At 48.8% G+C, this 14,552-nt stretch overlaps 1 protein-coding gene across 1 annotated transcript in view; it reads left to right on the forward strand.

Moving 5' to 3' along the window:
• Positions 1-897: 897 nt before the first annotated feature.
• mchr2b (melanin concentrating hormone receptor 2b) overlaps positions 898-14,552 on the forward strand; it is a 45,473-nt gene continuing 31,818 nt past the window's right edge. The window contains exon 1 of the mRNA XM_080201137.1: positions 898-1,310. Coding sequence (XP_080057263.1) covers positions 898-1,310 — 413 coding nt within the window. The remainder of the gene's footprint in view (positions 1,311-14,552) is intronic.

Here is a 14,552-nt window from a genome sequence, read left to right on the forward strand (position 1 = left end):
GACCACAATTCTACCTGGGCCCTATATTCCTGTAACTCCATATATTTACTCTGTTAATTCCATGACACTGGGGTCAATTTAGCATGGCCAATCAACCTAATCTGCATATTCTTGGACCTTGGGAGGAAATCAGAGCACCCGGAGGAAACCCAAGCAGACACAGGGAGAAGGTACAAACATTTTTCAAGTTACAAAACCAGAGTGGACCAGACAGACCCAAATCCATCTCCTTGCTTGTTCCAAACAACAAATTCAAATTGAATCCAATTGATGATCCCCACAAGAGGGACAAACAAAATCCAAGCTAACAAGACCTGATCCTAGGCTTTGATCAGATGCTTGTTCTTAGCCACCCTCCCTGATCATTGACCCACCCCTTGCTCTATCATTGAGGTGCCCCCCCCCAGCCCCTCCCAGGGGTAGGTTTCAGCTGCTCCTCAAAACACCGTCCATATCCGCTGCCCAACTTCCAATCCCTCCCTTTTCTGTCCCACTTTGTGCGTCAAGATTATAAAGGGGTTGTGCCGGAAGATCGGTCAGACCTCAAGCACCTGATTGCAACAAGAAGAAATTACATCAAACCACTTGAGAAACTATCGCCGGATCATCTCAGCAGCCTCATGCTCTGACTGACTGATTCCATCGGCAGCCCCCCCTGAAGAAGATAAAAAGAAGCGGCAGCCACTTTCAGAGACTCAGGTCTTTAGAGTGGGCAAGACTTCCCCCAGGGCAGTGAGATTGACTGCTGCCTGTTGAGAATGTGAATGGAAGGATTTACACGATTGAAATAGACAAGGAAACTGGCCAACTCTCTCCCACTCCCTCAATCCCTGACTGAGCGGCATCCGGAGCGGGTTTTACAATCACACTCCCGGCTCCTGGAGCCTATCCTTGGGCATGGAGAGTTGGAACCGGACCGATGAAGGGAGCTGGAGGCTGAACGCCTCCGAAGGCTGGGGCACGCCGAGCAACTCCTCGGATCGGACCGCGGGGCAGCTGCTGGACGACGCCACCATGATGCACATCTTGCCCTCGGTGTATGGCATTCTGTGCGTGGTCGGGGTGGGGGCAAACAGCCTGGTCATCTACACGCTGCTGGCATGCAAGAGCAAAGGGGTGTCGGACATTTACGTGCTGAGCCTGGCCACCGCCGACCTGCTGTTCCTGCTGGGGATGCCCTTCACCATCCACCAGCTGGTCCGGGACAGACACTGGGTGTTCGGGCAGTTCATGTGCAAGGCGGTCACCGTCCTAGATGTCACCAACCAGTTCACCACGGTGGGCATCGTTACCGTCCTGTGTGTGGACAGGTAAGAGGGCGGAGGGGGGAGTGGGGGCTTCAAGTTACAGATATCAACCCCCCAAAAACTTCAAGTTTGTGAACGAGATGAACTTTTCTGGGAGTTTGAATCTCCCTGCGGCGTAATCCTGTAAGAAATCTATGAGGATATGAACTTGCAAGTGTATATAATTTGATTAATATCCTATTTCCCAACGCCCCGGGAACATTGGACAGGATGAGAGTATTTCCCCCCAAAGCAATCTTTATCTCTGGAGCCTATTTAACGTGAAATTTGATTTGCTATCTGGGCACATCTCTCAGAATGGAGAGACTGCTTCAGCCTGTGTAGTAAAACTCAATAGTTAGGTGAGTGCAGCGGACTGGGTAAGAAGGCAAGCTCTCTGGATCAAAGTGGGAGCCCCGTTTCTTTAGCGGGGAAACTCATGGTTTGAGGGGTGGCGAGGGGCTGGGAAGAGGGTGAGTAAGGTCGGCACATTAATTGTCTTGTCTCGCATCAGGTTTCTTCATTCTATTTCCTTCTTGAATCACGACTGAGTAATTTCGGTTGCTGTATACTAATGCGAACTTTTTCCGCTGTGATTTCTCTACACGATTGTGCTTTCATGGGTTGATACTTGCAGGATTTGAGAAAGGGATCATTGGGAGTGTGCCAACATTTGCCCGGGGAAGTCCAGGAACGCGTCATTAGGATTACAGAACGAGGCCATTCGTCCCATCCTGTCTGTGCTGGCTCTCCGAATGAGCGATTCACTTATTTCCAATTCTCCTGTCTTCTCCCCTAACCCCGCTCATTTCTTCTTTTCTGAATACAGCCTAATTCATTTTTCAATGCTTCGACTGAACCCATTCCACAGTCTCATCACAGACTGCAACCATTAGCTGGGCAAAAAAAGCTTTTTTCTCATGTCGCTTTAGCTTCTTTTGCCAATTGCTTTAAATTTAAATTCACTCATTATGAATCCTTTCACAAGTGGAAACAATTTGCCGCTATCTATTCTGTTCAGACCCCGCACAATTCTGAATGCCTCTGTCAAATCTCTTATCAGTCTTCTCTAGGGAAAACAATTCCAGCTTCTCCAATCTATCTTCACAACCAAAGATTCTTAATCCCTGGAACCATTCTCACCAATCTTTTCTGCGCCCTCTCTAATGCCTTCATATCTTTCCTAAAACTAGTTCCTACAGAACTGGGTGCAATATTCCAGCTGAGACCAGTGAGTGTCTTGTACAAGTTCAACATTGTTCCTTGCTCTTGTGTTCTATGAATCTATGAATAAATAAATGTTACACCCTTGTTCAAAAAAAAGTTGTAAAAATAGCCCCAGCAATTACAGACCAGTCAATTTAACATCAGTAGTGGGCAAGCTTCTGGAAACAGGGGTGATTCTCCCATCCTGATCCGCAATTTTCTGGCTGTTTGGGCTGGGCGATGCGTCACCAGCCTTGTTCCAGGATTTGTGCATGTGCCTCTCCCAGAGCCGGCGAACAGCCGGAGACTAGGCCACACTGGAAACCGGAGGGATGACAGGTAAATCATTTGAATCTTTTAAAAATATGTTTTAAATGTATTTTTAACTGTAATTATTGGGAACTTACTGGTCCCGATTGAATCTCCCACCCGGGGACGGGGATGGGGTGGGGGGAGGAGAGGGGTAGTTTAGACTAGTTCCCCATGTTTCATGCCAGAATGAAGGGGGAGGGGACAATTGGGGCCCCCTGGCAGTGCCAGCCTTCATTCCCTGACACTGCCCAAGGGGCAAAGTGCCCATGCCCAGCGGGTACCTTGATACTGCCCACTGGGCATCAGAGAGTGCCAAGGGGGCTGTGCTTAGGGGCAGTCACGGGGGTGGGGTGTCCCACTGCCACTCTACCTGGGGGCTGGTGTAGGGTGGAGGGAGGCAGCGATTGGGACGGGCTGGGAGCTGGGTTGTCTGCCAGGCACTGCCTGTTGGGGTGAGGGGAGTGGGGGATCGCCACTGCGGGGGTGGGAGGGAGGTAGGCTGGACATTGGGGTGCCCCGGGAGTGAGGGGGGGGCGGGGTTTAGGGCTGGCCCAGGAATTGTTGCGAGGGCCACGTGAGGGGGATAGAGGGGCTGCACTGAGGGGGTCCTGGGCTGGCCAGCAAACAGGGAATCTGACAGGTTGGAGCCATTGTGCATGCGCAGAGCTCAGAAATGTCAGAGTCTGGTGTTAATAGCACCACACCCCCCACCCCTCCGCCACCAGATTTTTAATGAGATTCATGATTGGGACCTCTGCAGTGCACAGAATGGGGAGATGCAAGTGAGAAGTTGAATTGACAAAACAGTTATGATCCAGAACAGTTTTCCCGCCAATTCTGTGCTTTTGGGAGAATTGCCGCCTTTCAGGATAGAATCAGTAGTCACATGGAAAAATATGGGTTGCTTAGGAAGAACCAACATGGATATCTAATGGGGAAGTCACGTTTAATTAACTTGCTGGAATTTTCTGAGGATGTAACAGACAGGAAGATAATGCTGTTGAAGTGATGTACATGGACTTTGAAAGGGCATTCAATACAATGCCACACAACACTTTTGTGGGAAAAGTTCCAGCTCATGGAATGAATGGGACAGAGGCAATGTGAATACAACATTGGCTGAATAATAGGGAGCAGAGAACATTGGTAACTGGCTATTTTTTCAGGCTGGAGGAATGTTTGCAGCAGAGTTCCCCAGGGGTCAGTACTTGGACCCTTGGTTTTTCTGATTATGTATTAAAGATCTAGATCTTGGGTATGCAGAGGACAATTTCAAAGTTTGTGGATGACACAAAACTTGAAAATATTATAAACTATGAAGAAGTGTAGAACTTCAAAAGGACATAAGCAAGTTGGTGGACTGGGTAGATAGGTGACTGATGAAGTTCAGTGGGGAGAAGTGTGATGTGATGTATTCTGGAAGGAAGAATATGGAGAGTTAATATTAAAAAAGCAGTAAAATTCTTTGAGGGATGCAGGAACAGAGAGACCTGAGGGTTTATGTGCGTAGATTGTTGAAGGTGGTAGAACAGGCGGAGAGAACAGTTAATAAAGAATATAGCATTCTGGGTTTCATGAAAAGGGGCATAGAGTAGAAGAGCAAGTAGGTTATCCTAAACTTATACAAGATGCTATTCAGACCTCAGCTGGAATATTGTGTACAGTTCTGGGTGCCACACTGTAAGAAGGATGTGATCTCATTGGGGAGAGTGCAGAAGTGGTTTACAAGAATGAGAAACTTCCGTATTGAGGATAGTTTGGAGAGATTGGGACGGGTCTCCTTGGAGACTAAAAGGCTAAGAGGAGATTTGTTTGAGATGTTCAATATCATGAGAGACGGACAGAATAGGTAGGGAGGAACCTTTCCTGCTCATAACAGGATCAAAAATGAAAGGGCACAGATTTAAAGTGATTTGCAAAAGAAGCAAATGTGATGTGAGAAAATTCTTTTTCACCCAGCGAGTAGTTTGTGTCTGGAATGCAGTGCTTGGACGTGTGGGGAGGCAGGTTCAACTGAAGCATTCAAGAGGACACTAGATGATTACTTGAATAGAAACAATGTGCAAGGGTATGGCGAAGAGACAGGGGAATGGCTCTAAGTCATAATGCTTATTTGGAGAGCCAGTACAGACACCATGGGCTGAATGGCCTCCATTTGTACAATAACTATTCTGTGATTCTGAACTTACTACATACTTTATTAAATGCCCTCCTGTCATCTTTAATGACTTACGCACATATACAACCAAATCCCTTTTGAATTGCAACCTTTGTTTTATATTTTCTCTCCATATTCTTCCTACTAAAATGAATCACTTTACAGTTTCCCACATTGAACTTCATCTGCCTATTTCACCAACTTAGCCTTGGTGTATAGGGCTCAATTTCAAAGTTTGCAGATCTTATGAAACTTGGAAGGATTGTGAATTGTGAGGGGGACAGTGTAAAAATTCAAAAGAACATATACAAATTGGTGGAACGGGCAGACAGGTTACAGATAAAGTTCACTGGTTGAGAGCCGATTAACAAAGCATTCAGTATTGTAGCCATAATTAATAGGGGCGTAGAGTGCAAGAGCAAGGAACTTGTAGAATACACTAGTTTGACCACAGTTGGAGTCTTGGATCCAGTTCTAGGTGCTAAACTTTAATAAGAATGCAAAGGCATTGGAAAGAGTAAAGAAAAGATTCATGAGAATGGTTCCAGGGATGTGAAACTTCAGTTATGAATATGGATTGGAGAGGTTAGGACTGCTTTCTTTGGAGAAAAGAAGGCTAAGAGGAGATTTGATAGTGGTATTCTAGATGTAATGGATTAGATCTATTCTTATCCCAGTGAAGTTTGTTTTCCCCCAATTAATTATTCTTACCCTATTACTGTCTTTCAGCCTTTTCCATAGCAAACCTAAATCTTATTATATAATGATCGATGTCCGCTATTTGTGCTTATTGATATTTGATCCATTTGCCACATCAAGACACACTTAAAAACTCCTTATCCTTCTGTCCTTTATGCTTTTACTATCCCAATCTATATTCGCATTATTGAAGTTCCCCGATTATAATTGTTCTATAATTCTTGCACCTCCCTGTAACTTCCTTGCAAATTTATTCTGCTACATCTTTCCCACTAGTTGGTGGTCTCTGGACTACACTGATCAATGGAATTGCACTGTCTTTGTTCCTTAGCTCAAGTCAAATAGGTCTGTACTTGGCTCCTCTGGGATACTCTTTCGCTTCAGCACTGCAATGATCTCCTTAACCAACACCTCCACTTCTCCCTATTTCTTTCTTTACTACACTTTGTATTCAGCAGTATTTAACATTCAGTCCTGCCCTTCCTTGAGCAAGGTCTCTATTATTGCCACAACATCACATTTCCACTTGGCAATCTGTGCCTCCTCATCAACTTAATTACCATGCTCATTTACAAACATGCAGATAAGCCCCGACTTGGACTTCATTACTTTCTCCTTTACTCTGATGCCATGTTAATAAATCACTAGTCTCTACTCCAGTACTATCTATTTCTCCCAGTATTCTGTGCACCTCAGTATACCTCCTTACATTAACTCTTGGTTCTCACCTGCCAAGTTAGGTTAAATGCTCCCCAATAACAAGAACAAAAAACCTTGTGTGGAACTCAGTGACCTGTATGAGTCCCATCCCTGCCAGAGCCAACCTCAATGTCTTAAGCATCCAAAACCCTCTCACTTGCACTGTCTTTCTAGCCACACATTCATCGACTTTATCCTCCTTTCCATACTCACATATGGCAGTGAGAATAATCTGGAGATGACTACTTTTGGAGTCCTGTTTGCTAATTTCTAACCTAAATTCTGATGAAAGGACCACATCTCTCTTCTTGCCAATGGGTACCACGATTGACATCCTCCTCCACTCAAGGTTTTTAAAGGGATTGTCAGGGAATGACAAAGAGAGAGGGAAATATATACATATCACTGAACTCAGAGGCTAGTCAAAGTGTGCAGAATTTTACTAGCAGTGCCAACAGTTCTTTTTGACTTCCAATATTGCACCTAAATCCATAACAAACACTTTCTCCTTCTAGATCAGAAGTCTGGCACAAAAGGAGGCAAATCAGCTCATCATGTTTGTGCCAGCTGAAAAATTTATTGAATCTTACTGTTTAGCTCTTGGTGTGTAGCCCTATAGATTAGAGCACTTCAAGTGTACATCCAAACATCCAAGTGCTTTTTCTGATGAGACTTTCAGGTCGGTCTTTTACGACAATAGGATTTCCAGCGCAGTCAGCCCCTTGCCAGAAATGGGTGGAAGGCAAGTTAATTTATTGAAATTTAATGTGATTCAATGTGATTCAATGTGATTAGTTAGCCCGGCACTCAATCATTCAGGCTCGCCTGCCTTTATGGGAGAGGAATAGAATGCTTTGCATGAATGGGGAACAGTTGACTTGGCCTTGCCAGTGGAACTGGAGACCATTGAGGCCACCTGGGGAGGCGAAGGGTAAGGGGGGTTTCTCTTAGTCAGTTCCAGACTGGCAATGCCAGACTGGCAATGCCCACCAGACACTGCCAGGGCACAGGGCCAATGGAGGAGGGGCCAGGGCCAATGGGGGAATGGACCAGTGGGGGGTGGGGCTATTTGGGGAGGCATCTGCTGCAACTCTGCAGCAATCGGTGGGGGGAGGGAGGGAGAGGGGACCTGCTGCCATTCTGGAGCGATCAGTGGGGGGAAGGGAGGGAGAGGGGATCCACTGCCATTCTGGAGCGATCGGTGGGGGAGGGATGGAGATAGGGCCTGCTACCTCTCTGCAGTGATTGGTGGGGGGAGGGCTGCGATCGATAGGGGAGAGAGGGAAAGGGGGTCCGCTGCCACTCTGCAGCGATCAGTGGGAGAGGGCAGCAGGACCATGATTGGTGGGGGAAGGAAGGGGTCTATGATTGCCTGGGAGGTGGTGGCTGTATCTCGGGCCATGGGCCCCCGCAATTGCAGGGGACGTGGGGGGAGCTGCTTCAGGCTGCCTGCAGTAGCAGGGGCCTGACAGCTCTTTCTTTGTTTGTCAGACCCTATTATTGCTAATGTACATGTGCAGCATCAGAGGTCTGCACATGCGTACTAGCTCCCTCTGCAGGCTTTTGGGTGCATTAAGCCCCACCTACAGGCATCTGCACTGAGCAACAGACTTGCTCAAAATTTTGCAGCCAGAGTGCCTTTGGGGGGGCGGAGGAGTGCCTGAAAATGCATCCAAAAAAATGGATCTGGAATTCTCCCAGTTCTACGCCCGCCCAGCACTTAGAAAAAAAATAGTAAAATACTGACCTCAGTCTCTATAACTCCTTAGATACCCTCCTCTGGGTGAAAATGTTTCTCCTCAGTTTTCCCTCTCATCCTTCTGTCTATTATTTTAAATCTATGCTCCACTGGTTATGGGTCTCTCTGCTGAAGGAATTGATCCTTTCTATTCACTCTATCTAAGCCTCTCACAACTGTGTACAACTCAGTTAAATGTACCCAGTCTCATCTATTCCAAAGAAAACAAATAGAGTCTATCCAATCATCCCTCATAGTTAACGTTTTCCAGTCCTGGCAATATTCTCAAAACTTTCCTCTGTACCCTATCGAGGGCTGAACAATAAAATATTTCTCTTTCTCTCGACCATGGAACAAGTCATGCCCATCTGCAATAGCCTCAAATGCTTATTATTATTCCATTTGGGTTATATGTTACAACGGCGTATCAGGTGAAGTTTCCCTTTTATTGCAATCTTCTACAACACATGCGACTGGCTAGGGGAAAGGAGAGCAATTTGTTTAACATGCACTAATTATCTTGCCAAGCACTCCATCGCTATGTGCTATGTATAGTAACAGAAACTCAAATGTGTTCAGAAAAATGATACGTTGCAGAACTGAGATAATATTGATAAACTACTTGAATTCTGTTGTCACAGTTAATTTTTTAATATCATTTTGTCAGCACTTGCACAAAATGTAAATTAAATTCCTTGCCAGTCGAATGTAAGCCAGCAAAACATCAGCAGCACAGGCCTGTAGAAATACCCAGCATTGCCTGCTAACACAGTGTCAGGCAGCTGTAGGAATGGGAACTGTTTGAATAAGGTGAGGATGCTTTATGCCAAGAGGGAAGTCAGCAAGAAATGAGAAAGGGAAGAACTGAGAGACCTGAGCAAAAGAAATTGATCACGAAGAATGAGGACTATCAAGTTGAGAGAGATTGTGAAGCAAACAAGTGAATAACACACAAGGTTAGACTTTCTTTCCTAATCTTTGATGCTGCACTCCTATTTTATCATGATAACTCCTTTCTCATTCATTTACGATTCCTTTGAAGACCTGGCACTGTGAAACCAGGGGCCCAATTTTTCCCATCGCAACCAACAACTTTTCTGGGGGAGTCAGGCCAGGAGATGCGCGTGTCAGCTATTTAATGTGTCCCCCCACCCCCCCCCAGCTTTTACGCATCTCTCAACCGGAGAAAAATGGCGCCCCAGGAATGTGCAGAAAACCGGCAGGCCGCTGATTTGTATGACTTTACATACTTTAGCATGCCATTATCAGAATCAACATAGCCCCTCCCACCTCTTTGGTGTGATGTCACTTTGGCACCAATCAGAATAGCTATATAAAGGTCTCAACCTGCATGGCAACCTTGAACTGGCATGAGGAGCGGAGCATGGAGGAATGTTACAGGTAGGCCCTGAGATGGCCTTCCTCCTGTTGTCTTCAGGTGTTGACCCATGGACCAGTGATATCTGGGGTGGAGGGGTGGGGCTCTCTGGGTGAGGTTTCGTGAAGGACTCCTGCTGATTCCTCCCCTACAGGGCAGCGCTGTAGCTCAGTGCGGGAGGCCCCATCAAAGAGTCCTGTTTACCTTTCCCCTCCAGGGCATTTTGCAGTGGTATTGTCTTGCAGCGGGGTGTAGTCAGGGACTTGACTGAGTGCTGGTGTTTAGGGGTAGGGGAAGAGTGCACTATGTGCTGACTGAGGCCTAACCAGATGAAGCAGCTGCTGTTCCAGGCCGGGATGCAGAGGTTCAGACATGGACTGCATGGGATCTGCTGTCACTGGGCGCACATCTGGTGCTGCTTTGCAGTTTGACCCTGCCCTGTGACACAGACCAGTAACACATGCCTGTAACAGATGCTGCAGTTGCACACATAGCAATGGCTCAAGGGTGCACATTGCCATGGCTGCACACTGACCTGCATAATCTGTGCCAGCATTTGTCATTCTGGGAACCTCACACAACCCTAATCGGGTCACATATGGCACCACGTATTGTGTGATGTTGCCAGCACACCTAAGTGGGCGTACTGGCCGAAGTGAGGGATTGGGATGGTGCTGGGCCTGTGCAGCCAATGATAATATTCCATCACTCTGTACTCTTTCCAAACCCCACTGTGCAGATGGATCTCGGTTTTCTCGATCTGGAGCTGGCCATGATGGTGGCAGCAGGGGCGGAAGAGGAGCAGGAGATGGCGGGCTTGGAGAGATCACCACAGGAGCAGCAATCCCAGACCCTCAGGAAGGAGGGCAGGGGGCTGCCGCTGATGGCCAGGAGGTGGGTGGGCAGTCTCCTAGAGGATGCACAGAAGGTGGAGAGTGCTGAGGGCAAGGAGATACAGGCCCCGCAATCCCTTCAAGGCCCTCTTGCAGAAGATGTGTTGTCACCGGCTGCACATGTCCAAGACCACAGTGCGACACATTTGCGAGGTGCTCACACACCGGGCACCTCAGGGGAGGGGTGGCCACTCACTCCCTGTGAACATAAAGATAATGGCTGCCCTAAATTCTTATACCTCTGGATCATTCCAGGCTCCCAGTGGTGACCTAGCTGGGATCTCCCAGGCCTCCATGCACAGATGTGCACAGATGCCCTGTATGACTGGGCAAGGCAGTTCATTAATTTCAATGCAGGCCGTGCACAGCAGGAGGCCCAAGCTTGTGGCTTCGCATCCATCGCTGGGATTCCCAATGTGCAGGGCACAGTGGATGGCACACACATTGCCTTGCGGACTCTCAGTGCAGGGCTGTAGCAATTTGTGAACAGGAAGGGATTCCACTCCCTGACGTCCAAATTGTTTGCGACCATCAGATGACGATCATACAGGTCGATGCACGCCACCCAGGGAGGGTCCATGACAGCTTTGTACTCAGGCCGTCGGACATCCCTGGCCTCTTTGAAGACCAGCCCAGGCTCCTGGGATGGCTACTGGGTGACAAGGGTTACACACTAAGATCACGGCTGATGACGCCTGTGCGGAGGCCTGAGACCGAGGTGGAGACCTGCTAAAACGAGGTCCATGGAGCTGCCCGGTCCATCATTGAGCATCGGCCTGCTAAAGATGAGTTTCCGCTGCTTGCGCCGCTCTGGGGAGCCCTCCAGGGTGACCCTGTGCGTGCTTCACACGTCATCATCGCTTGCTGCGCTCTCCACAATGTCAGCCAGCAGCGGGGAGACCAGCTGGAGCAACAGGAGAAGGAGGAGGAGGAGCGATGAGGGGACGAGGTGGACATCCCACAATATGAAGAGCCGGAGGAAAGAGGGCGGGCAGCGATGGCAGGTATCCAGCAGGGAAGGGCAATGAGGGATGCCTTGTTTGCAGCCCCCTTCACCTAGCTGGTGCTGTGCAGTGAGGGATCTGCAACCAACACACATCCACCACATCCCAAGACCATGTGCAATTGCTATTCCCCCTTCAAACCAACCTGGGCCCTCAAACCACCACATCACTCTTCCCCTGCTCCTGTCATCCCACCATCCTATCCCCCAGAAACATCCGACCCTAATAACGTACCTGGGCTGGCAATGGTTGCGAGTCTTGGTTGAAGACTAGAAGATAATGACAACGAGTTGTTGTGCACACTGGGATTCTGTCCCTGGTGCAACTCAAGTCTGACTCCTACCTGTACTCTGAATGCACGCTGCCACACTGGCCCACATAGCTGTAAGAGTTGGGGACGTATGTTCTTGCACCAAGAGTCTGGTGGATGTTGAGGAAAGTAGGGCAGGCACTCTGTAACATGTGGCTGAATCTGCAATGCTGAACAGAGTTTGGGAATTGGGAACACTCAGCTCTGTGGGGGGGACAGGGAGGGAAATCAGAGATACATTAGTCACAGCTGTGAGCTGCAACTAACAGTTTGTGCTCTTAACATTATTGATTAATAAACCCTGACTAATGCTGACTTTCACCTGTGCCCTCTTAGTGAACTACAACTCTCTTGCTTTGTGCAGTCTATTGTTTCTTCTAGATACTACCCCAGGATGCACATCGGAGGTATCCAGCTGTGATGCACACCCCGTTACCCGTGATGTCCTTGGCGGATGTCCCCTGAGTGGCCCTGGCTGCCTTGAGGATGGCACTGTTTCGGTTTCACCCTGTTCATCTCACTGGCCCTGAAATGTCTCGGTGTGAGGAAGAGAGGAAAATTGAAAGGTCTCGGGATGTCTGGGATTCCTTGGTGAAAGGCCTCAGCATGGGCTCAAGCCCTTCTTCGTCCTTTGAGGTGCCCAGAGGCCCAGGGGGCACTCCATGGGATGCCAAGGTAGCTGGACTGAGCTCCAGAAGCTCCGCTGACACCTGACTCACCTGGAGGCCTAGACGTGTCTGCCCCATGATAATAAAGAACAAACAAAGAACAAAGAACAACACGGGAAACAGGCCCTTCGGCCCAACGAGCCTGCGCCGCCATTTTAACATTGTGTGATAACTCAACCCTGGATCTCTGAGACTGGGCCAAGCTCTGGAACCGCTCCGCTACAGCATTCTGTGAGGCTCCGGATGGTCACCCATGGTCATCGAGCGCTGTGCCTCCTGGATGCCGGCAACACACTCGCCTGTGGCCCGTTGTGTCTCCAGCATAGCCTGGACCCTGTCACCCAGTGAGGACAGACCCATGAGCCAGACTTTCCACTATGGTTGCCACCCTGGTGTCAGGAGGTGTCTCCTGCAACAGCACTCTGTTGGACTCCCCTAAACAGCCTTGCAGTCGCAGTCTGGTTGCTGACAGCCTTCCACAACTCCCCAGGCTTCCTGATGCATTTCCACCAGCCTTGGGAGAAACACACCCAGAGACTCAGCAGCTGGCTTGGGGACAGCTAAATCCTGGCCTTCGGCAGACCTCTGTGTACCCAAGCCCTCGGATGTGCCCACCTCCACCCAATGTGCACCAGTGTCTGTCACGTGCCAAATTGTAACCCAGAAGCCTCAACGCTAAAAGTACTCACCATGGTGATGGTCGCTATGTTGGTGGGTTGTGTGGTACATGCCGGTGCCACTTCACTGGCACTGGCCTCGGAGGATTCCTCAGTGCCTCCCTCCAAGGTGTCATCCACGGGGTCATGGGCAGATTACTCCAGAGCTGCAGGGGCAGTGGCAACACCTGAACGGTCGGGTTCAGCTGGTCCAGAGCTGCAATAAAGACCACACATTAGGGAAAGGGAGGCAAAATATGCCTTGCAGCATTGCACTTACCTCGAGAGTACGCTTCTGCTCACTTGCATATGGAAGCCGACCAGACTGTTGATGACCATTTGGGATGGCTCATCGCCCCCTGCCAGCTTCATTGGCACACTCCTCCATGCTGGTCAGCTACCTCAGGCACACTACCACCAGTCTGTGTCATTTCCCGCACGTTATGAATGTTCTTTTCCTGTGCGGACATAAGGTGGATAGCAAGCATTACCATATTGCAGTGAATGGCGCGCAATGCATACCCGTGTCTCAGACATTGTGCTGGCAGTTTTGGGGAAAGCGGCCACCACTGAAAGGTGCTTGTTGTGGGGTGAGGGGAAGGGGTTAGATTCTGTTCCTGGGGGACGGGTCATTTGTTGCATGACCTTCAGATATCTAAGCAGGGGTTGAGATCCATGCCAAGCATGTGCAGGCTTCCGAGTGGGATGCTCACTCACTCTTGCTGCTCGGAGAAGGTTGTACATTTTTTCCCCACACAGAGCGCAGTGTCAGGTTCCTGGCATTCACCACTTCTGCCATCTCCTTTCACAATGCTGTGGGGGATGCACCACTTGGGTTAGGACTCTGGCCTGGGAAGACACTCACGCCTCTCCTCCACAGCATCTAGCAGGTGGTCCTGGTCGGTCTCTGAAAATCTGGAAGCAAGTTTGCGCGCAGACACCTTTGTGGCGTGACTGACTGTGTGTCCAATTCTGCAGCTTATATACAGCTCTGGCTTATTATGGGAGAATGTGTGGCATGTGAGGCAGGAGTGTTCTCTTCCTGCTGGGGAACACTTCAGCAGTCGTGGACATTCAATCTCTGATCTTCGGGTAAGTGCTCTCCAAGGTGGCCTTCATAACACATGACAGAACAGAATTGCTGAGCAGAAACTGATAGCCAAGTTCCGCACATGTGAGAACGGCCTCAACCGGGATCATGGCCTCTTTTAAGTTTTAAAGATTATTTATTAGTGTCACAAGTAGATTTACACTAACATTGCAATGAAGTTACTGTGAAAATCCCCTAGTTGCCACACTCCGGCGCCTGTTCGGATACACTGAGAGAGAAATTAGCACGGCCAATGCACCTAACCAGCACGTCTTTTGGACTATGGGAGGAAATCAGAGCACCCGGAGGCTGCAGACACAGGGAGAACGTGCAGACTCTGCACAGTGACCAAGCTGGGAATTGAACACAGGACCTGGCACTATGAGGCAGTAGTGCTAACCACTGTACCATCATGTCACCCCTCAACTGGGATCTTGGGCTCATGTCACACTATC

Source organism: Carcharhinus amblyrhynchos, chromosome 13, assembly GCF_965287045.1.
Source record: "Carcharhinus amblyrhynchos chromosome 13, sCarAmb.v2.hapA, whole genome shotgun sequence".
Lineage (NCBI taxonomy): Eukaryota > Metazoa > Chordata > Chondrichthyes > Carcharhiniformes > Carcharhinidae > Carcharhinus > Carcharhinus amblyrhynchos.